The sequence below is a fragment of the Myotis nattereri genome (assembly GCF_964212035.1).
Source record: "Myotis nattereri genome assembly, chromosome: 1".
Lineage (NCBI taxonomy): Eukaryota > Metazoa > Chordata > Mammalia > Chiroptera > Vespertilionidae > Myotis > Myotis nattereri.
In genome coordinates, this window is record NC_138075.1 from 85,580,717 (window position 1) to 85,605,503 (window position 24,787).

The window sequence follows — 24,787 nt, forward strand, 5'->3', positions numbered from 1 at the left end:
TACTCTTTCTCTCTGTGATTTTATATATATATGTAACTTCTATAGCTATAGAGTCAAGTGCTGCATAATGTTTTGGTCAACGACAGACCACATATTCAACAGTGTTTCCATTAAGATTATAATGGAGCCCAGACACTGTGGCTCAATGGTTGAGCGTTGACCTATGAACCAGGAAGTCATGGTTTGATTCCTGGTCAGGGCACATGCCCAGGTTGCAGGCTCGATCTCCAGTATAAGGCTTGCAGGAGGTAGCCGATCAACGACTCTCTCTCATCACTGATATTTCTCTCTCTCTCTCCCTCTCCATTCCTCTCTGAAATCAATAAAAATATATATATTTTTAAAAAGATTATAATGGAACTGAAATATGCCTATCTCAACTGCCATGTCATAGCACAATGCAGTACTCATGTGTTTGTGGTGATACTGTTATAAACAAATCTACTGCATTGCCAATAAATAACACATACAATTAGGGATAGTACATAATGCTTCATAATGAAAATAAATGAGTATGTTACTGGTTTATGTATATGCTCACCATATGCTTTTTATTATTATTGTAGAGTGTACTCTTTCTACTTAAAAAAAAAGTTTGCAGTAAAATGCTGTGCCATGTTACACAAGCAGCAGCCTCATACATCTCATGTTTAACACATCTCTTGATTGATCATTTTCTCTTGTGCTCGATTTAACTTGTGTTTTATGAATTCAGTATAACCTAAGTGCACAGTGTTTATAAAGTGTACAATAGCATAAATAATGTCATAGATACGTACATCTGCAGACGTCTGAACCAAATATATTTTAAGCCTAATAATTACATAAAACTAAAAATTCAATGCCTTTCACTGAATGACTAGAAGAAAGAGGCCTGATACTATATTCAACTAGTTTCTAAGATACACAGTTTTTAGCACTTTAGTATTCTGAAATCAGAATGTATGTTACAAGCAATGGCAAGTCACAGCTAAACTGGCAACACTTCTTCCCTTAGTGACATAAAATAATGGTGTCTCTTATAACAATGGCATCTTAAATTCGATGAAATATATTACCCCTAACACATATTTTACCCCTACAATTTAGGCAGTGCTTCTCATAAACATGATGAGGTAGCAGTATACATAATTACATAACAAATCATTTCCACTTTTGGTTCATTTGTAAAGGAAAATCATCTAACTTTATATATTACAATTCACTGAAGTCAGATTTTTTTAACTCATCTACCCATTTTTATCAGAGTATAAGAATGTTTTAAAAAGCTCCATGAATTTCATAGATTTGACCATCACAGTCAAATTATGGTCCTCAAAGTGTAAAAAGTAAACATTTGTATATACAGAAATTATTTTATAAGACAGTTATTACTATGAGCCTTCATAGCAGCACTTTTATAGTCCTCTAGTTTTAGGAATATAGAAAAGGAAATTTTAATCATCTAACAATTTTTAAAAGGCAACAAGGAGCCCTAACTCTTTAATATTCTCTCCCATTAGCATACCCACAACCTTCTTAACCTTCAAATAATAATGAATTAAAGGCTGACTTTAACACATTAAGAAATAGTAGGAAGGGGGAGAGGGCCTCCGTGAGAAAAACTGAAGTGGAAAATAGTTTTTCAATAAATTTACAATACTTGAAAATAATAATAATCATCTTCATTTGCTACCTACACATTTAAAAGATAAAGTAAAAAAGAGAATGTAATGTTTTTCCTAAAATCACACATCAGAACCAATTCTTAGCTTGGAATAGGAGAGGCCACATTTTCAGAAAAAAAGAAAATATTATAATGAGATACATAAAATAGTACTTAAAATATTATCTTTATATACATTTTTTTCTATTTGAAATTAATAACAGTAATTTTTTAAACATACTTTTTTACTGATTTCAGAGAAGGAGAGGAAAAGAAATAGAAACATTAATGATGAGAAAGAATCATTGATCAGCTGCCTTCTGCATGCCCCACACTGGGGAGCAAGCCAGGAACCTAACCAGGAATTGAATCACGATCTTCTAATTCAGAGGGCAACTCTCAACCACTGAGCAACACTGGCTGGTCAACAAGAGTAATTTTTTAAAAACAGGCATGCCCTGTCTGGTGTGGCTCAGTTGGCTGGAGCATCATTGTGTACACCCAAAGGTGGTGGGTCTGATTCCCAGTTAGGACACATACCCAGACTGCAGATTCCATCCTCAATAGGGGAATGAACAGAAAGCAACCAATTAATTATTTCTCTCTCACATTTATGTCTCTCTCTCTCTCTCTCTCTCTCTCTCTCTCTCTCTCTCTCTTTCTCTCCCTCTCCCTCTCCCTGTCTCTCTCCCCCTGTCTCTGTCTCTCTCTTCCCGTACCCTCTCCCTTCCACACTTTCTCTAAAAATGAATGGAAAAATTATTCTCACTCCTCAAGCAAGGATTAAAAAAATAAAATCTGTCCAGTGTTGTTCAATGGTTGAGCACTGACCCCTGAACCAGGAGGTCATGGATCAAGTCAGGCTGTGGGCTCCATCTCCAGTGAGGGATGTGCAGGAGGCAGTCCACTGATGATTCTCTCTCATCATTAATGTTTCTGTCTCTCTCTCCCACACCCAGTAATCAATTTTTTTAAAAAATAATAACAACAGTAAAATAAGAAAAAGAACAGGCAATGTGATCAACGATCTGTGTAAAGGGTATTCCAAAACAATGATGGGAGTGCAATTCAGCAATTACTCTGTCAGGAATTTACCCTAAGGAAATACACAATAATAAGGTTCAAAAATGCTCATTCATAACCATGTTTATGTTAATAAAAACTGTAACTTAGCCCTAGCTAGTTTGGCTCAGTGGATAGAGCATCAGCCTATGGACTGAAAGGTCCCAGGTTTGATTGAGGTCAAGGGCACATGCCCAGGTAGTGGGCTCGATCCCCTGTGGGGGTGTGCAGGAGGCAGCCAGCCAATGATTCTCTCTCATCATTGATGTTTTCATCTCTCCCTCTCGCTTCCTCTCTGAAACCAATAAAAATATATGAGAAAAAACAAAAACTGTAACTTAAATAACCAAAATGGAGAACTTATTAAACAATGATCATATAGTCAAATAGTGGCATATTTGGCAGCCATTTCAAATAGTAGAAACCCACAGAACAATGTGAAAATGTTTCACAATGTATTGAGAGAAATGAGCTCTCTGGAAAAGACATAATCCCTTTTTGTTTAAATAGAGAGAACATACACCTCAAATGGTATCTATATATATAAAAGCCTAAGTGACCGCTTGACTGTTCGCTATGATGCGCACTTACCACCAGGGGGCAGATGCTCAATGCAGGAGCTGCCTCTTGGTGGTCAGTGTGCTCCCACAGTGGGAGTGTTGCTCAGCTGACCGGGATTACTAGGGCAGGGATGAGCAGGAGCGGCTCCTCCCTGGATCCCTGCAGGTCATGCCAAGGGACCTCACCGGTGCACAAATCCGTGCACTGGACCTCTAGTGTATCAAATAACAGTGATTGTTTCCAGAAGGTAGAGACTAGATGATTTTTATTTTCATCTATATTTACTTTCTATAAAATGTCTTAATTTTCTATTAAAATAAGATTAGAAATATATTTTAATTGAATCAAGTAGTTTTATTCCTGACTACAGTATTGAAGCCATGATGATGCAATTATAAAACTTTCTTAGAAAAATTAATTTGAAAAATTCATATGTAACCTATTTAAGGTATTATTTCCAAAAGATCTTGATAATAACTGTGATACTATTATTTACTAGAGGCCTGATGCACGATATTCATGCATGGGTAGGGTCCATAGGCCTGGCCAGCGATCAGGGCCGATTTATGAGGCGACTACTACAGCCGGTCGCTTTCTGCAGAGCGGTGGGGGGGAGGGGGGAGCGCCAGCCCACTCACTGGCTGACCCCGCGCCCCGCTTGCCCGGCCACTGCCAGTTGCTTCACTCTGTGGGGTGACTGGCGGGGCGATCAGGAGGGCCCCCCGCTGGCACCCACCTTGGCTGGCCTGGGGCCTGAGGGCAACTCCTGTGTTGAGTGTCTGCCCCCTGGTGGTCAGTGCGCATCATAGTGACCGGTTGTTCCACCGTTTGGTTGATTTCCATATTAGGCTTTTATTATATAGGACAATACGAAATATATATTTGGTCTTCTCCTCTGTTCCAAGAACTGATCTCCTAAAACCTTTGGAATTTCCTATATAATAACAATAAAGGTGCCTTTTATTTTTCATAACCAGAGTTGTTTTTATGAGGAGACTTTTGGAAAGCCCCTACGGAATCTAAGGATGGGGGTTGGTTATGAATGGAACCAACCATAATTATAGAACTTCCACTTCACCCTCCAGACCTCTGGGGAGAGAAGAGGACCCAGAGACTGAGTTCAATCACCAATGGCTAATAATTTAATCACACCTAATTCATGAAGCAAGCCTCCAATAAAACCCAAATGATGAGTTTGGAGAGCTTCCAGAATAGGGAAGAAAACACAACCAGGAGACTCCATTAGAGTCCCCACACACAAGGGGTGTCTGTGCTTGGGACAGACCCTTTCAGACCTCACCCTAAGGATCAATTCTATTTCTGGAATTATATCCTTTTTATAATAAACTGGTAATCTAAATAAAATATTTTCTTGAGTCCTGTGAGCCACTCTAGCAAATAAATCCAATCTGAGGAGAGGGTCATGACCTCCAACTTATAGCCAGCCAGTCTGAGACAGAGATGACAACCCGGACTTACAATTAGCTTCTGAAGGAAAGGGGAAAGGGAGTGTAATGGGGGTGTGTGTTGTAAAACTGAGCTTTGAACCTGTGGGATCTAACACTATCTCAGAGTAGAGAGTGTCAGAATTGAGTTGACTTATAGGACAGCCTAGCTGGTGGTGTCAGAGAACTGCTTGGTGTGGAAAAACTTCACACACACTTGGTAGTTAGACATGTCAGAAGTGAAGTATTCTGTATTGAGTAGAGAAGACACACAGAAGTTTTTTTCCTCTTACATTACAGTGTACAGGAATATCACTTTACAAAGTTTATTTATCTATTACACTTCTATTCTCTGATAAAGGTCTCAAATATCTTATGATTTGTCATTAGTGACAAAACGTAAAAAAAGGATAACAAAAATTCTTAGATGTCTTTTTATAATCTGATAACTTAACACATTGCATACTGCATAGAAATCTCTAAGATATACGCCAGGGACCGCACATTTTTGGGCAAACTGCACATTATTTAAATCATCATAATGCACTTTAGGTGTTGTTTTTCAATAATTATAACATTTTTATTTACAAAAACAATTAAACAATTAAAGTTCCTAGTACTTTTTTAACGTATGGTACTGCGTAAAACATTTTCCTCTATGAAGAGGGACCAAACAACATTTACGTAAGTATCTAGATTCGCTCCTTTTTCCATGGGCGTGAAAAACAAGAACACTCGTCAGCGGTCCTTAACAGATGACGCGCGAAACACGAGAAAACTCCTGAGCGGTACGAAATGTGTTAATAGTCCCTCATATTTCATCTTATTTGTTAGGAGAGTAATTCTTTCCTAATTAAAAGTTAAAATCACAGCAGAAAAACATAATAAAAGCATCTCTATACAAATATCTAAATATTTTAAACTATAACTTACCATATAAGGAATACTCTGCTTCCTGACCTGTGTCACTCTCACTGGAGGTTGATGTGAGGCTGGTGGTTAAAGTATTACTTAATGACTGCCCAACTGATAAAACTGTTGTTGCTGTAGCTACATTGCTGCTGCTCGTAACACTGGATGTTGACATAGTCACTGTTGATGTAGTACCAGGTGTGGTCAAATTAGGAAAACTCTGAGCACCCATAAGAGGAGAAGCTAAAGATAAAAATGAAGCAAATCAGTACAAATAGGTAGAATATTATAAATCTTAGAATAACTAGGTTGCATATTTAGAAAAAAGAATGAGGTCATGAAACATTAAATTATTAAATGGCTGAAAAGCAACTTTGGGAACCCAACTGAAATCCAACTAAAAGTTCTTATTTTTATAGCACTATTATTTTTCAAAAAAATTAAATCTAGCTTTTTACAAAAGGTGAAATAAGCAATGGAATAATTCCCAATAATATTTTCCAAAGAAACTACTTTGACTCGTTAGTAGTTTAAATTAGAATCAAATAACTTTCAGCAGTTAATAACAATTTAGGACCAGTGTGATTCTCTGATTTCAATTGACTATGATGGTATTTAATAGTCATCTATTTTCTCATGCAACTGTACTTAATGATTTATCATAGAAGTGAAAAACAGAAGTGTGTTATTGTTTTATCCTTTCAGAATAAGAGGTTATCACACCTGATCTGAATTCTTTAAATATGATTCTACAGAACTTCATATTCCTGAAGTGCTAAATTTGATGGAGTTGTATCTAACATGGTTAATGTTCTAGTTCAAGACTGAAGCCAGAACCCACTGAATAAGAAACTCTACTTTGCATCCCTCAGAGTAGAAAAGGCATTGGTTTCCATAAGGAAAAGCTCACTTACTTGCTGTGCTCATCACATTCCTCCCCAAAGTATTAGTGTTGTTATCACTGCTGCTTCGGCTTAGATTCATGTTGTTCGTGGCATTAGTCCGTGCTATGTTTGCCACTCTCCTTACAAAACTCTCCAAGCTAGATGTTTCTCTTGAGGACAGGTTAGGTACACTTGCACTAGAGCTCATAGGGGCCCCAGCAGCCAACAAAGAACTCACTGACAGTCTGTTACTTGCTGAGGAGCTAAGGGGTCGTTGTGAAGCTGCTTCTTTATTAGTTAACTCAGATACTGAACTAACATCAGGAGAACTGACACTAACAATTCCCATGGATATTGCACTAGATTCCCCAGGAGTACGAACAGAACTATCAGGGCCTAACTTTCTTTCAGCATTTTCACTTCCCGTTTCCGCTGTTAAGGTACTGGTGCTGGCACTGGATGATGACCCTACTTCTGTTTGAGGGATGTTTTCAGCAGATGAAAGAACAACAATTGGTTCATGGACATCAGCTCCTGAAACTATACTGTGTTCCATTACAATTTCTGATCTCCGTTCCGTTTTGGTCGAACCCAAGCTGATGTCGCTGCTACTGGCCACGCTACACACAGAACTGCTGCTTCCTTTTCTACTTGAGGAGCCTGCAGCAGCAGATGTCTTGTCTGGACAGTTGTTTTTCACCAAGCTGCTCCATGATTGCGTTGTGCCTGAAACAGTGGATGAAACAGGTTTGGGTGATGCCACTGTATCAGGGTCGTACCCTGGTGCAAGCTTGAGGTCAAATTTTCCTTCTGCGCCCATACGGTAAGAGTTTGAGCCACCAGCATCCCAGGTGACATCAATCCAGCCTGGAAAGGGACAGGAGTTTGTGAGACCCAGCAGAAAGCAGATAGGAGCGTGACAGACAGTAGCTCCACAATATGGGATCAGCTTTTCATCAGTGTTGTCTGAATTTCTATAGTCATTTAAGGTCTGCCAACTAAAATTAAATTCTTCCTTTTATTTCTATTACTTCTGAACTGTTCGCTTTGGTGATATTTAAAAACAATGTAAGGGTCATGTATGTGTCTACTGGGGTATCTTTTAAGAGGAAGAACTGTTAAAAATTGTTTTAAAAAATGAATACAAATGGTAAAATACTGCAATTTCAGCAATATAGATGAAATCTAAGTAAAAAGTTTTTTAGTTGCTAAATATGATTATGTGGTCAAATGTTCTTTACAGAAAAAATTGCTGGTTTACCATTAAATTCTGAGTTTGGGCTAAATCCTATAATTGACAGACAAAATATTCATATATCACTGTAGGAATTTTAGGTCACTAGCTCAAATAACACTAAGTTAGCATTTCGGTTGTGTTCTCAAAGTTCAGTGGTTACTTGGTTCTCTGATGATTAAGTTTAATATATCTGAATAAGCACAGAAAAATCCTAAAAACAAAAATTTTAAAGTATACTAAGCCCTTTTACTAAAACTAATAACTAAAGCTATATACTAAACCTAATAACATGTGAAGAACTAATGAGCAAAATGACATTTAATCTATATTTATCTGTATTTGGAAAATTATACATATTATTTTTTAAAAAAAATTAACTCCCCAAAACAATAAAGTGCCTATTTTAAAGGAAACTATTAGAAATTTTACAATCTTATTTTAGTGTTATAAACAAACTACATTTCACAGAAGAACACATAAAAATGTTTATTTTTAAATATAACAAGCCTTTATAAAGTTTAAAAGTCCTTAGGCCATACACATACCCACATGCATGCACGCATGCACACACATGTATACGTACGTGTACACACACACACCACACATACACACACACACTGTTAATTTATGTGTATGATGAGGTTCAGAGGGGTATAAGCAATATTGAATTACCTGTGGGGATTCTCTGCATATGAGTTCTTTGAAAGGAAAACTGCCCCAAATCTACATAATCTAGTTTACATGAGATTTCAATTGCCTCAATTTATTCTTTATGCTGAAATAACCACTGAAGACCAACAATTAACTATCTCTTCTGCAACATGGAAAAGTATAAGAAAAGTGAAGGTGCAAAAACATATCCCAGCCCCAAATAAAAATAACATTTGCATTGCATTAATTGATTCAAATATATACTGATAATTTATTTCACAGCACTTATAAAAATTTGTAATTATATGTTTATCTGTTTCACCCAGAAGCAGGGGAACATACTTTGACCACTGTATACCTGAATTCTAACAAAGTACCTTTACAGTGTAGGCATTCATAATTGTAGAATAAATAAAAATTATTATATACGCATTGGTTGGATATCCCTATCAACACATAGATTCTTTAGGGGGAAAAAAAGATTTAATTGATATAATGTAGAAAAATAATTTTAAAATGTAAACTATTCATATTAGTCTGAGAATATGTTTAAATTCATGTCTATGGGGGACTAAGAAAGGGTACATATGTTCTATCCATAAGTATATAGGAACACAACACTAAACTCCTATGCCCCCAAACTAAATAAAAACATAGTGTTAGTAATAACTAGCCATTATTACAAATGGTTGGTTTAAGTATTTGAAAGCTAAGAACTCTCTCTGACATAAAGGTTTTAAAGTAAACTAACAGAAATTGTCATCCTGGTGAGCCCAAACTCTGAATCTCTACATGTGTCAGATAAAAAATAAGCCTCTCTTATATGCTAAATTCTAAAGTTATAAGATTCCAATTTTCCTATGCAGTTGCTTCAGTTAATTCTAGCGCAAGAAAAATTAACTGCATTCACATATACCCTAAACTAGCCCACACACTTAAAAGCCAAAACAAACAATTTAGGAGAAACAGAATATTAAAAAGAAAGAAAAAAAAAAGAAACAGAATATTAACTAAGTGTACTTAAAATACCAACAAACATATTTGAAATTTCTGAGTTGAATGGTACTATTGTCATCTCAACTATTACTGGTTTTTATGACTTTCAGCAATTATGTACATGCTCACTTACTGTTAACCTGCTACGATAACAATGCTTTGCAATTAGGATATGACTCTAGAGAAATGCATTTCGTAGTATATAATTCAAGGAACAGAATCTTAAAAGCAATAAAATCAAAGAGTTTATCTAAGTAAATAAAAACCTTTATCATACAGAACATGAATATATTCAGATATTAAATGTTGCCCTAACTGGTTTGGCTCAGTGGATAGAGCGTCAGCCTGCGGACTGAAGGGTCCCAGGTTCGATTCTGGTCAAGGGCATGTACCTTGGTTGCGAGCACATCCCCAGTGGAGGGTGTGCAGGAGGCAGCTGATCAATGTCTCTCTCTCACTGATGTTTCTAGCTCTCTATCCCTCTCCCTTCCTCTCTGTAAAAAATCAATAAAAATATATTTAAAAAAAATGTTTGTCATTTTCCTAAGCACTGTCACTTTTCCTAAGAACCCACCATTGGCTAGGCAAATTATCCACTAATAAATCAACCTTCTAAGATATAAAAAAAAAAATTACTCATAATAGTTGAATCTGGGAATTAATAACAATTTTTTATATGGGTATGGACTTCCCTAAGTTGGCAGGCGGACATCCCCCGAGGGGTCCTGGACTGCAAGAGGTGCAGGTCGGGCTGAGGGGCCCACCCCCCCACCCCCCACCCCCCAACCAGTGCACGAATTTCGTGCACCAGGCCTCTAGTATTAAGGTAAAGATCAATGAAAACTTACAAATAATAAACTTAAAAATAAAAAAGCAGAAAATGTACCTTGAGTGGATTCAACTTATACTAGCTTATTAATCACTCTGAAATTTTAGCAATAAGTTTTGAGTCAAAACGTAAGAAAATTTAAAAATTTCCCTTATTTGTAAGTAAATGATTTTTTTCATTTTTATGTGAAATCAACAGATCAGTTCTTCTACATAAAACTAGGATATTTATACAATTTATAAATTATCCCAAAATAGCAAAAGAAAAGTATTTTGTTATTTAAGTACTTAATTTCTACACTACAAATGCTAAGCACCTACTCACCATTATGCAGTTCTCCAGTGACGGTGCCTTCGCCCTGTGGGCTGCCATCCTGATCTCGCCATTTCCAATCAAGGCCTCTGATCACACGAGCCCCTGGAACCATGTATTTCAGAACCTGGGAGCGTACTAGACGCCTTTGTCTTCTAAGATTAGCTTCTGCTTCCTTAGCTGCTTTTCCTGTAAAGTAAAAATTAGAGAAATATAAACCAAATCACTTCAGATAAATATAATTATTTTAGTAAGTTAGAAAAACCCATTATCATCTCTTTACCTAGCTGATCTTCACATACTCCATTTACAGTGCCATAAAGTTCAAATCCAGACAGTGAGAGGTAGTGAGTTTGACCACTAGCATTCTTTCCCATCTGTTTAATTCTCACATGTCGCCAACCTTGTTTCTCATCCTTTGGTGGATCAAGAGGCCATGTTGCTGTTGACCTATAAACATGTTAAGGAAAAAATGGTGTAATATTTTACAACAGACAAAAAGATGTTTTAATGTGCAGAAGAATTTTTACATAACCGAGAACTATAGGAAAAACAAAGTAACTTTCATATTCAGTCAAGTTTGTTACACAAGCATAAAAAATCAAAGGGAGAAATATAGTAATCAAGAAAATAAGTTAAATATTAAATGTTTAAATATATACTATTAATTTGACTCCTAACATTAAATGATTTATGATTAATGAAATCCAAAGAAATAAGACAAATTTTGAGTAACAAATATGCTTTTATGATGCAAAAGACTTTTTAAATTCTTGAAACTTTAAATGATGTATTTAAGTATTAATAAATATTAATTTATTAAGTATTTATTAAGTATTAATAAATAAATTATTAAAGCTTGAAAATAGTATCTAGTAATCTAGTTAAGAAGCTGCTTCCATACTACATCAAATGCAGAAAGTAATTTAATGCCATACTCTATCTAGCATTCAAAATGTGCCACAATGTACAATTAAAAGTTATTAGGACTAAAATTTTAGAAATATAATACCAATTCTTTTAAAAAATTTATTAATTTGAGAGGGGGGGAGAGGAAGGGAGAAGGACAGAAGGAGGAAAGGAGGGGGGAAGGGGGAAGAGATAGAGGGAAGGAGGGAGGGGGGGAGAGAGAGAAACACTGACTTATTGTTCCACTTATTTATGCATTCATTGGTTGATTCTTTTAAGTGTCCTGACTGGGGATCAAACCCAAAACCTTAGCATATCAGGATGATCTCTAATCAATTAAGCGATCCAGGCTGAGACCTGATCTTCTGTCTTTAAAAAAATAAAAAAATAAAAAATAATAATAATAAATATATATATAATTTAGGAAGAGATACATAAAAATTTAAGTCAGCCATCTATAATAATAAAAGGGTAATATGCTAATTAGACCGGACATCCTTCCAGATGAAGCTGGGGCCGGAGAAAAGCGGCCAGGTCCGGATGCCTGCCGGGAGCCCGAGCGAAGCCCGGGTCCCAGGTGCTGGAGGGAAGCCGGTGCTGGCAGCCATGGGAAGGAAGACCTATTCTTGCATGAATTTTCGTGCATTGGGCCTCTAGTTATTCAATAACCAGCAATAATTTGTTGAACATTCACAAGTATCATGTGAATATATGGAGAATTTAGCAAAAAACTAATTCCATTTTTTGTTTTTTGTTAGTGTGCTATACAGACACATCGTAATGTATCAATTTCTTTTTAAATATGTATGTTCAGTCTTCTACTAATGTTTAACTTAAAGCTTTTCACAAAGTTTTGGTAAAGTCAGCATTTCAAGTTTTAATACCTAAAATTTATTATTAATAATATACTGTTTTCAGAAAGGAAATCTTGCTTCTATTATCTCACAAAGAAGAGAGCTCTAAGGATATACAATCATAAAAATAAACATGGCTCTTTACTGAGTTTTCTAATGCACAAAGACTCCTCCACTAACCCTGGTTCATTGAGACTGCAGTCATCAACATGGGTATACAAAGAGGTCCAGTTCTGTCCATCTTTGGATACCTGGAAAACCCAATTTCTCAGTGCAGACCTTCCATATCCACGAGCATGACGAAGTGTATATGCTGATGGTATCACCCAGAGACCCAGATCTATGGCAAACCATGCATTCTTATCATCATTGCTATGACAATTTAAAGCTGAATTATCACGACTTAGTATGTCTTCTAAGCGGCCATAAGGTAGATTTCTTCCTTCTGATGAGGTTACTACTACAAGTCCATAAGCAGCTGGATTTACCCATTCATATGCAGTTCTACACAAAAGTAAGAAAATATTAGCAGTTAACACTATTAAAATATTTATTCATAGCTTTTATCATACATAAAATTATATCAACTTTTAAAATTCTACTATTAACAATTTGTTTTTCTTCATGAAAATTAATGTATCCCTAGCCAGTTACTTGTTTTTTGTTTAAATATATTTTTATTGATTTCAGAGAGGAAGGGAAAGGGAGAGAAAGATAGAAACATCAATGATGAGAGAGAAGCATTGATTGGCTGCCTCCTGCACATCCCCTACTGGGGATCAAGCCCACAACTGGGGCATTGTGCCCTTGACCGGGATGGAACTAGGAACCCTTCGGTCCACAGGCTGGTGCTCCATCCACAGAGCCAAACTGGCTAGGGCAGCTCTAGCCAGTTTTGCTAAGGGGTCAGGGCATTGGCCCTCGGACTAAAGGGTCTCAGGTTCGATTCTGATCAAGGGCATGTACCTCAGTTGTAGGCTCAGTCCCCAGACTCAGTCAGGGCGTGTGTGGGAGACAATCAATTGATGTGTCTCTTACATCGATGTCTCTCTGTCTCCCTCTGTCTGTCTCTCTCTCTCTCTCTCTCTCTCTCTCTCTCTCTCTCCCTCCCTCTCTCCCTTCCACTCTCTCTAAAAATCAATGGAAAATATATCCAAAGGTGAGGATTAACAAAAACAAAGTTAAATTAGATAGTTTTAAATTTAACCTATAAGGCAAAATTTCATTAACTATAGGATACTCAAATTTTATTCTGCTACCTAGAATGTTTTTTCCAGGTGAATTAAACAGAATGACTTACTTGGCATTTGTCCCAATCCAGTAAATAATTCCATTTTCATCAAAATCATGCTGGTGCCGAAATACAAAATTTTGCCCTTCTCTTAATTTTCGAACAAAAATAAATGAAGATCGGTCAAAATCATACCACTGTTTTGCTACCTAAACCAAAGAAAATACAAAAGACATTTTAATAATATTGTAAGACACATTGCCCACTCTTATCCTATCCCATTAATGTGAGCTATTTTACTATAACAAATACTAATTAAACAATATTTGAAAAACACAGAACAGAAATGTGCAAAACCAAAGTAGCCCACTATTAATATCATAGAGTATTTCTTTAGTCCATTATTTCAATAGCTATAATAAAACAAAAAACACTTTTCTCTTACCTGGTTTTATACATTTTAATAGCTCCATAAAAGACTCAAATTAATGGAAATAATTGTCAATTTGATATACCTTTATTGATTGGCATTAAGGTTTTGTTCACTATTTTAGTATTACAAGTAACTATAATAAGCATCTTTATGAAAAAGCAATTTATAATGTATAAAGATTATTTTCTTAAATAAAGTCCTAAAAATGGAATTGCTAGATCACACTGTATTACCATAACTCTGGATGCATACTTCCCAAATTACTTTTCTAAAGGGCTAGACCACAGCAGAGAATGGTTACTTCACTATGACTTTACAAGAACCCAACATTTTTTTTTCTTTTCTTTTAGAACTAACCATTTTTAAGAGGTACTGTTCCAAAGATTCAACTGTAGCTAAGGGTTCCATCTTCAACATCCTGCCAGTCCTATCTATCAATGCAGTTTCACCAGGTGCACGTTCCAACCGAAACCTTAATCTTCTTGTAAGTATCTGCAGAGAAAGGATCAAAATACTTCAGGAATTACCTTGCATTTTTCTTGAAATTGTAAAAATGAAACTGTTACATGAACACAGTGATTCCAGTTTATAAAGGATCAATGTCCGTTGATAAAGGAAGAATCAATGTCTGTTTCTATTAAATATATATTTTTAAAAAAAGGTCCACCAAGTAAGAGATATAAGCTTTCAAGAAAAAAAACAAAGTTAACTACTTAAAGTTTCAACTATACATGGTATAAATAAAATTATTATAAAACACTTTAACAGAAGTATTACATCTCTAATTTATTACTTATATTTTTCTAGTTAAGTTATGAAAAGTACTAATTAGCATATTCCTTTAAAACTAGAAATATATTAAATAATCTATAGCTAATAAACTTTTAAAAATACAAGATAGCTTCCAATCCATTTATTTTAGTAAGCAACAAGTAGGAGACTAGCAATTTGAGGTAGCTTCATTTCTGTATAAATCTATAAACACAATTAAATATTTATATGTGCATTTGGATAGCATTTTAGACTGCAAAATTACTAGAGGGCATATTTCTAACCTTCCTGTCTTTGTATCTTGCACTCTCCTGAAATGAGAAATACATAATAAAAGATATTTGTGCTCCTAGGACTATTCCAGTCTTTGAGACTAACTAGTCTCTACTTCACTCACTTATCAAAATAAAGCCATAAAAAAAATGGACTGCCCCAGCCGGTTTGGCTAGGTGCATAGAGCATCTACCTGCGGACTGGGAGGGTCCCAGGTTCAATTCTGGTCGGGGGCACATGCCCAGGTTGCGGGTTCAATCCCCAATGTGGGGCGTGCAGGAGGCAGCCAGTCAGTGATTCTCTCTCTCATCATTGATGTTTCTCTCTCTCTCCTTTCCTCTCTGAAATCAGTAATTATATATATATAATTTTTTTTAATAGACCACAAAATTCCCTTGGCTCCTCTCTATGTCTGAAATGAAACAAAGTAGATCTCAATATCTTGTTTAATATACATCAATGTGGGTGCACTAACTGCACTGTAACTTCCTGGAAAAACTCTCTAGTCTGGGAGTCTAGTGGCTTCGGTAACATTATTGGGTTCCTGGGGATATGGCAAGTTTTACCTTGAGTAGGCACTGTTTTGGCAAATACAGATTCTTGGTTACTTATTAAGGGCAATATTTAAAAGAAACTTTCCATGCAATGGAATACAGGATAGGTTGGATAAAGCAAGATTCAAGGCCAAAGGACCTGTTAGAAAATATTAAAGTAACCCATAGAAACCTGGAAAATTCTAGGTTTTATAGAAGTTTTGATGAGACTTTAAGAAGAGCTCATTTTGGTTTGGAATGATTGGTTTTAGGTTCATAAATTTTTTTTTTTTGTTTTGTTTTTTTTTTTTGTTTTTTTTTTTTTTTTTTTTCCTTTTTTTTTTTATTATTAGTTAAGGAATTACAAATGTGTCCTCATCCCCCCCTTTAACCCCCAACCTCCCCCCCACACACAAACTCGTGCTCCCATCCCCCCATAAATTTTTTAATAAAAGAAAAAAGCACCTTGAAAAAAAATAAAGTAACCCATAGAAGATACAATGAAGGTATTAACAGTTAAGAATATTTGTCTGTTCATACCTACATCACAGATGCTAACAAAATAATAATTAATATAATAAATGAGAATGTCAACCAAATAACATTTAGAAAGAAACAGGCTTCTTACAAACACATAGATAATGACAGATTTCTGAAAGGATCAATAGGAATAGCTAAAGAAGGCCTTCTGGCTCTAACCAATAACATCCATAAAGCAAAAAAAAAAAAAAAGCTTAAAATGTTTTCACATTTTCTTATATGTTGACACAGAGACGAAGGAACTTGACTCATGATTCTAGAACAAAAGGACCCTTTTTCCTGTTTTTCCACAGGTGAAGTGTCTTTTTCCACTTATGACCTACCAAATATGATTTATTACTTACAACATTTTATTAAAAATCCACAGTAATTTCATTAAACAAAATAAAACTGAAATTTCAATACATTCAAGAGTCATGAAAAATAACAATCAAATGGCATTAAGGATAAAATCTTTAATAATTAAGCAGTATTATTATTTAATACAATATGAAAGGAAATTTTTTGGTCTGTGTTTTTTTTAAAGACCGCTCCTAAATGCATCCAACTATAATAGCAAATGCATTTTGCATGATTACCTGGAGGTTGTATGTAGATCCTGGAGTATCATACAAATGGAGAGGTAGACGTTCAATAGATTCTAGTACAGCTATTAATTTTCGAATTAATGCGACTGCAGGTCGACTGTGAAGCAAAAATAATTGTTACGAGTTTTTATAAAATTTCATAGAGAAACTGAAATAACCAACCCCATACAGATCCCACTTCCTAATGAGTGCAAAGTTTAATTGTGTACTACACTACATCTGAGTAAACAAAAATACTCTCATAACTCAATTTCCTTCCCTTAATAAAATATTGCATTTTACTTATAAAAGTTTAATTTATTGCATTCAAAGTAGATGTGTAATTATTATCTTTAAATTTACCCCTTGTATTATATTTGACACATAAAAGAATATATGAAACAAATATTTTTTAGAAGTGATATTTGTTGGCAAGACAACACTGTTACAATATTTCTGGAAAATAATTCGACAATATCAAGAAACTTAAAAAATCATCAAAAACAAAGACCACTTTAAAATGATACGAAGAAAATCATCTATAACCATTAACTCAGTAATATCATTTAAAATTTTTATATAATAAGATATTTCCATTGAGATAAGTATTTACTAATATTAAAATAATTTGCAAAGAGCTAAAATTTTTAATATAGTAATGTTAAATTATACATCCATAAAATGTAATATGCACTCATTCAAAGTGATATTTCAAATTATTAAAATTAAATTTAAATTGTTTTTAAAAGTCACTCACATTCAGAAGTAAATAAGATAGTAAAAGGAACCTTCATCAACCCTTGACCCAGCTTCAAGTATTAATTACTAATAACCAATTGATTTCTATCTACATCCCCATCCATTTCTCCCCTCCCCATATGTTTTGAAGAAAAGTGCCAGAGGACATATAATTTTGTCTATAAACATTTTGAGTATGTATTTCTACCAAGGAAGAACTCTGAAAAAACAAAAATCATTATCACACCTAAATAAATATAAACAATACTTATTCCCATCAAATATTTAATCAGTGTTCAAATTTCCAGTTGTAACTTAAAAGAGAATCTAAACTAAGTGATCATCTACATTCAGAGCACATATGTAATTTTCCTTTTATTCTATTAAATTAAAACATGTTTAAAAATCTTGCATCTTATTATGCATTTACAATATAAGCTACTTCATATTGTAAACACAGCGAATATCAAAATCTTTAAAATGTGGACATTTACCTTTCATCATCTTCATTTTCACTAAAGGCTGTTTTGAAAACATTTATTCTTTCTACCAGTTGACTACAATCTTGTTTCACATCTAAATCCATGCTCTACAGAAAACAAAAATGAGAAAGTGAAAAAAAAACTTTTAAGGCTGTTACTAAAATTACCAAAAACACATGCTACAAAGATGAATATTAACATTTACAAAAAAAGCAATATAATCTAATGAAAATCATTTTCTTTCCATCAAAACTCATTTTATTATATGACTAGTAGACCATAGCTAACAAATACATAGATTGTTTTTCCTCCTTTATCAATGTTATAATGGAATAGCAATTATAGTGTGAAATCAATCTGTCTCAAAGTGTAGTATACAAGATGATTTCAGATTATTTATGAGATTTTGTATTTTAACAGTACTATTTTAATTATTAGAAAAAATAACTGCTTTAATAAAACAATAACTTAACAGACATTACTAATAGACATAATGTGATAAATCAATATAATTTTAATAAATGGAAATTAATGCAAATGATAAAATTAGTAGAGAAAATATGAGACTGAAGTTAAAGTGAATCTTTTTTTTTTTTTAAATATATTTCATTGATTTTTTACAGAGAGGAAAGGAGAGATAGAGAGTTAGAAACATGGATGAGAGAGAAACATCGATCAGCTGCCTCCTGCACATCTCCTACTGGGGATGTGCCCGCAACCCAGGTACATGCCCTTGACCGGAATCGAACCTGGGACCTTTCAGTCTGCAGGCCGACGCTCTATCCACTGAGCCAAACCAGTTTCGGCTAAAGTGAATCTTTAGAGTGTATCACCACTACAATAATTAAGATCAAGTAATTTGCCCAAGCTGGTTTGGCTCAGTGGATAGAACCTCGGCCTGCAGACTGAAGGGTCCCGGGTTCGATTTTGGTCAAGGGCATATGTCCAGGTTGTGGGTTCAATCCCCAGTAGGAGACGTGCAAAAAACTGATTGAATCAATGATTCTCTCTCATCATTGATGTTTGTATCTCTCTCTCTCTCCCTTACTTTCTGAAATCAATAAAAATACGTTAAAAAAAAAAAAGATCAAGTAATTTAAGTGGCCAACAGAACTAAAATAGAAATTTTCACTTTTCATAGTTCTGTTAGAATTTGTTACAATAAGTATATATGATGTTTCATCAAAATAAAGGAAAATTTATCACAATCAAGAAATTAAAGGTAGAAAAAAACTGAAGAGAAATATAAGGTTATTAAGCAAATACTTGTAGAATATTCACATAAACATCCTAAACTATTAATTCTCACAAAATTAATTTTGTGCAAATAATTTAGGTATTTAACGAGGTCTACAGACTATTTTTTATAAGAAAATCAGAGCATGGTGTTAAATTTCAGGCTAAAGTAAGTATTTTATTCAATAAAATCTTGAACAAATTATAATCAGGTAACGCAAAAACCAAAATAAATAATTACTTAATATTTAATTCAATTGGCCCAAATTAAGAATACAAATTAAGGGAAAGACTGGAGAAACTATAAATATTAACACTTATTACTCAGCTTTTATTATTTGTTAGCAAAGCAAAATAAATATCACTCTGCCGAAAGGGTAGTTACAAATGATTTTTAAAGCTATATATTTTGTTCTGTACATAACAACTTACGTTGTTTAAAACAGTAAGAAGTGCTTGCACCAAGCCACTACTGCACATTTCATATGGTGAAATGGTGTTTTCATCCTTCAAAAGTACTATTAGATTTTCTAAAGCTGTCTTCATTAAATCTCTCCATGTGTTCTCACTCTCAATACACTGAAAGAAAAAAAATACTTTAATAAAGACAATCAAAAAGTAAATGTCTTAAATTTATCAGAATGTTAATTACCATGAAAATAAATTAGATGTAAATAAGATTAAGAAGTTCAAATTATTAATGCAAATTCTCTCTTCCAGAGTCAGCAAACTTTTCTATAAAGGGCTAATAGCAAATACTTTAGCCTTTACAAGCTATGTGGTCTCTATCACACCTACTCAACTCTACTGTTCTAGCCACCAAAGCAGTCACAGACAATACAGGGGTAGAAAAAAGTAGATTTACAGTTGTGAGTATGCAAAACACAACTTATTCTTGATTATTTATTCATTATTGTATTTCTTCTGTGTATTATAACTATACCAGTAAACCTTTTTTTGCCCATCCTGTATGTCAATAAGGACGGAGTGAGTAATAAATTACTTATGGACACTGACATTATATTCTCATATAATTTTTATTTATCATGAAATGTTATTCTTACTTTTGTTTTCAACTAAAAATGTAAAAACCATTCTTACCTCACAAAGCCAAACAAAAATAGGTGGTAGAACAAATTTATCTCATGGGTGATAATTGGCTGATCCCTAATCAATACCTATAACATAAAGGGTAAAGGGGAAAAGCTAAACCAAGATAACTATATGTCATAAAATCTTGAGGCTAACATACTTGTCTATTTGTATGAAGTTCCCAAGATGACTCTAACTGAGTTGCTATGTTTCTGAGTGTTACCACTACTCCACGAGGCATGCTTTCAACAGCTTTAAAGTGGTCATCATATAAATCTCGAGCCATAGTTCGTACCTATCAAAATTAAATAGCAAATGTGAATTTTCACCACAATTAATAATTTTACCAAACCTTCCCACATATATATATATATATGCAACTTTTATAATTAAGATGTTTATGTCATTATCAACTTCCAAAAAATGGTATGACTTCTATTCATATATGTCAAAAGGTTCTAAAGGTTGAAAAGTACTCTAGTAGATTTTAGTCATGTCAAATAAAAGAACTCATAATTTTAATTTGGGGTTATTTAAACTTTGTATTCATATATCAGAAAAGAGCTTATTTCATTTAAATCCAAAACCTGTAAAAAAAAATTGACTTTGCTTTTAAAAACAATAAATGATTACACTTCTAGAAATTTATCTGAAGAAACCCACAACACTAACTTGAAAAAAGTATATGCACTCATATGTTCACTGTAGCCTTATTTACAAAAGACAAGATCTGGAAGCAGTCCAAGTGTCCATTAATAGATGAGTGGACAAAAAAAGCAGTGGTACATTCATACAATGGAATACTACTCAGCAGTAAAAAAAAAACACAAAAAAAAACCTTACCCTGAAGAACATTATGCTAAGTGAAATAAGCCAGTCAGAGAAAGACAAGTACCATATGATTTCACTCATGTGAAATCTAAAGAATAAAATGAAAATACAGACTCATAGAGAGCAGGCCATCAGCTGTGGGGGGAGGGGGGCAGGAAGGGCTGGAGGTTGAAGAGATTGAGCAAACAAAGAAAAAGATGGGGAAAAAAACTCAACACTGTGGTGATTGCTGGCAGGAGAGGGGGTGGGGAGAGGTGGAAGAGTGTGTAGGGCAGGGGTCCTCAAACTACAGCCCACGGGCCACATGCAAATACAAATATTGTATTTTTTCCCGTTTTGTTTTTTTACTTCAAAATAAGGTATGTGCAGTGTGCATAGGAATTTGTTCATAGTTTTTTCTTAAACTATAGTCCGGCCCTCCAACGGTCTGAGGGACAGTGAACTGGCCCCCTGTTTAAAAATTTTGAGGACCCCTGGTGTAGGTGGATAATTGGTGATAGAAGGAAAGACTTGACTTGGGGTGGTGAACACACAATACAATATGCAGATGATGTGTTGTGGAACTGTGCACCTGAAACCTGTATAATTTTGCTAACCAGTGTCACCACAATAAATTCAATTAAAGGGGGAAAAAAGTAAATGCTTATAATCAACCATTTAGAACAGGGGTCCTCAAACTTTTTAAACAGGGAGCCAATTCACTGTCCCTCTTACCGTTGGAGGGCCGGACTACAGTTTAAAAAAAAACTATGAACAAATTCCTATGCACACTGCACATATCTTATTTTGAAGTAAAAAAACAAAACGGGAACAAATACAATAGTTGTATTTGCATGTGGCCCGCAGGCCGTAGTTTGAGGACCCCTGATTTAGAAAATACAGTAAGCAAAAAATAAAAATTAAGTCACCATCAACCAAAATTGAACCTTTTAACATTCTGGAGTATACTTTAAGTTACATGGTATGTGTATTTTCTATGTATATTATTAACACAAAGTACTATCTATATCATGCTCATATATTTACACATTTCATCATGAGAAGGAATGACTATATTATTGGCTCTGGTACTAATTAGCTTTCATTTAAATGAAATTAATTTTATTTGAGAAAAACCCATACATGTCCCAGGCCTGGGTCTGTTGAAATTCATTACATAACACTCTTTAAAAATATATGCAACAAGTAATGACAAGGATATGCAGAAAAGGGAACACTACGCACTGTTGGTGGGAATGAAGACTGGTGCAGCCACGGTGGAAAACAAGCCCGTCCAAGCTGTTTGCAGTGGCTTTACCATAGGAATGGTCTGTCCTGGCTCAGGCTTTAGACTTTCCTAAAATCTCTCAAACAGCAGCTGGGCTCAGCATGCCCCATACCTCTTGAGATTAGAGTAGGTAGCACCGTTATATGGCTCAATTTTTTAAATGCTTAAAATCTACCATTGAAACCTTACCATATCAGTATAAAAGAATTTTTTTTAAAGCAGCAAATCCCACAAATATACCTTTTGTTTTGTTTTTTCTAATTTAGATTTCAGTTTTCTGCCTCTTTTGCCAGTCCAGCCAGTCACAAATTCTGAACCTTAAAAAAAAAAAAAAAAACATGTCACAAGACATTTTTTATTGCCATTTAACATACTCATTTATTCTTAATCTGCTAAACTTACATACCTACATACTTACCCAGAGAAGTTTCTGCAGTAAATGAATGTTTGGTTCCTCTATTAGATTCAAAAACAAAACCAGGTAAATCTTCTTTCAATATTGTTGCTTGTTGACCATCTGAGTTATGAATAGCAATTTCTCCTTCTTTCAAACATGTTAGTGACCAATTCCCTACAGTGAGTTTAGTGGGTCCTGGTGTTGAGAGTATAGGTTGACTTGAAGTAGATGGCTTTACTTGGCCTCGAGCTCTTTGTAACTTCTCTAAGAATTCACTTCTGCTTTCTATAAAGACAAAATGAGTGTTTTAAAATCTTACTTCTTTCAAATATTCGGGTTTTTAATAAAAACTATTCATTGGAATAACAATCTTATTTTTTAAAACTTAATTAGCAGAGTTTGGTTCTTTGGTAAATAGAGGCTCAGGCATAAAAGCAATCCTACAGCCACAATTTTTTAAAGTTTAAGGCTTTTGGGAAAAGTTATAACTTGAGATAGCATCATACAACTGCAATTCATCATTACGAGACAAAAGGCAGCTTTACCTAAAAGACCGGAGAGATTAAAAGTAGATACAATACTATTCTTTCTTGTACAATAAAAGGGTATTTATGAAATGCTTTCATGATACAATTTTTCTGTTGATATTAAAGAAATTGACTATACTGTCATTAAGGATGTGCTATTTTTTTATGACAATGGCAGCAAAAATATAAGCAGAAAAACAAATAATCAAAATTACAGAAACTAGCCTGGTTAGTGTGGCTCAGTGGTTGAGTGTCAACCCATGAACCAGGAAGTTGCAGTTCAATTCTGGTCAGGGCACATGCCCCAGTTGTGGGCTCGATCCCCAGTGTGGGGTGTGCAGGAGGCAGCCGATCAATGATTCTCTCTCACCACTGATGTTTCCATCCCTCTATCCCTCTCCCTTCCACTCTCTGAAATCAAAAAACATATATATATATATATTTTTTTTTTAATTGCACAAACTAGTAAAACACTTTAATAGAAAGAAAATATTACCTGAACTATCCGATCCACCTTCAGGACTACCACTTGAATACATAGTAGCAAGTTTTCCATCCAAGATAAATCTGAACCATCCATTACTGCCATTAGACAATTCCAAGGCTGCTGCATCACTCCATATATACAAGCAGTCTCTTCCCCTAATGATTGACCAGTCTCTCCAATGATATGGTTTACCTTGCTGTAATTCTTTAGCATCTTCCTGTGGTTCATCTTCCTAAATGTGTAAAATTTTCAAAGAACCGTGAAAAATAATTTCTATTCCAAATATTCATTAAGTGTTTTTAAAACACAAACATGAATCAAATGTAAAATAAAGACATCCTCAAGAGCCCTGGCTGGTGTAGCTCAGTTGGTTGGAGCAGTATCACATGCACTGAAAGGTTGTAGGTTTTATTCCGAGTCACGGTACATACCCAGGTTGCAGATTCCATCCCGGTTTGGGGAGCATACGGGAAGGCAGTCAATCAATGTTTCTCCCCCCCCACCCCACCCCGCCCCGCTCTAAAATCAGTAAAACATATCCTCGGGTGAGGATTAAAAAAAATAAGAATAACAACAACAAAAAAATCAGCCTGGCTGGTGTGGCTCTGTGGTGCACCAAGAGGTCACCAGTTCAACTAGCTGTCAGGGCACATGCCTGAGTTGTGGGCTCCAGCCCAGAAGGGGGCACACAAGAGACAGCCAATCTATGTTTCTCTCATTAATGATTCTATCTTTCCCTTCCTCTTCTAAAAACCAATAAAAAAAATTTGTTAACTCTGAAAATATTCAGTTGCCTATATTCTGATTCAACTAATTACCTATAATCATACAAGTAAGTCCTAAAAATGTTAAGTAATTTATATTAATAATGACCTATGTTACAACATTTCTAGGTGTACTGGTAAAGAAGACCAATAGATTACGTCTAGCCCAGCGGTCGCCAACCTTTCGGACCTCATGGACCACTGGTTGGCGACCATTGGTCTAGCCGACATCTCTGGGCCTAATTGATTATTCGTAAAAAAAATAAAAACAAAAAATATAGATGTTTAAACTAGGTGAATGGTATCCAAACCTAGCAGAATC

General features: G+C 34.8%; 1 protein-coding gene across 1 annotated transcript in view; it reads right to left on the bottom strand.

Moving 5' to 3' along the window:
* The window catches only part of HECTD1 (HECT domain E3 ubiquitin protein ligase 1), a 91,695-nt gene that overhangs the window by 21,559 nt on the left and 45,349 nt on the right, over positions 1 to 24,787 (bottom strand). The window contains exons 13-26 of the mRNA XM_081089700.1: positions 23,711 to 23,933; positions 22,709 to 22,972; positions 22,531 to 22,607; positions 20,353 to 20,487; positions 19,533 to 19,679; positions 17,877 to 17,971; positions 16,657 to 16,762; positions 14,319 to 14,453; positions 13,598 to 13,737; positions 12,478 to 12,801; positions 10,818 to 10,984; positions 10,547 to 10,723; positions 6,540 to 7,376; positions 5,647 to 5,868 (exon numbers count right to left, since the gene is read on the bottom strand). Of these exons, the coding sequence (XP_080945826.1) occupies positions 5,647 to 5,868; positions 6,540 to 7,376; positions 10,547 to 10,723; positions 10,818 to 10,984; positions 12,478 to 12,801; positions 13,598 to 13,737; positions 14,319 to 14,453; positions 16,657 to 16,762; positions 17,877 to 17,971; positions 19,533 to 19,679; positions 20,353 to 20,487; positions 22,531 to 22,607; positions 22,709 to 22,972; positions 23,711 to 23,933 (3,049 nt within the window). The remainder of the gene's footprint in view (positions 1 to 5,646; positions 5,869 to 6,539; positions 7,377 to 10,546; positions 10,724 to 10,817; positions 10,985 to 12,477; positions 12,802 to 13,597; positions 13,738 to 14,318; positions 14,454 to 16,656; positions 16,763 to 17,876; positions 17,972 to 19,532; positions 19,680 to 20,352; positions 20,488 to 22,530; positions 22,608 to 22,708; positions 22,973 to 23,710; positions 23,934 to 24,787) is intronic.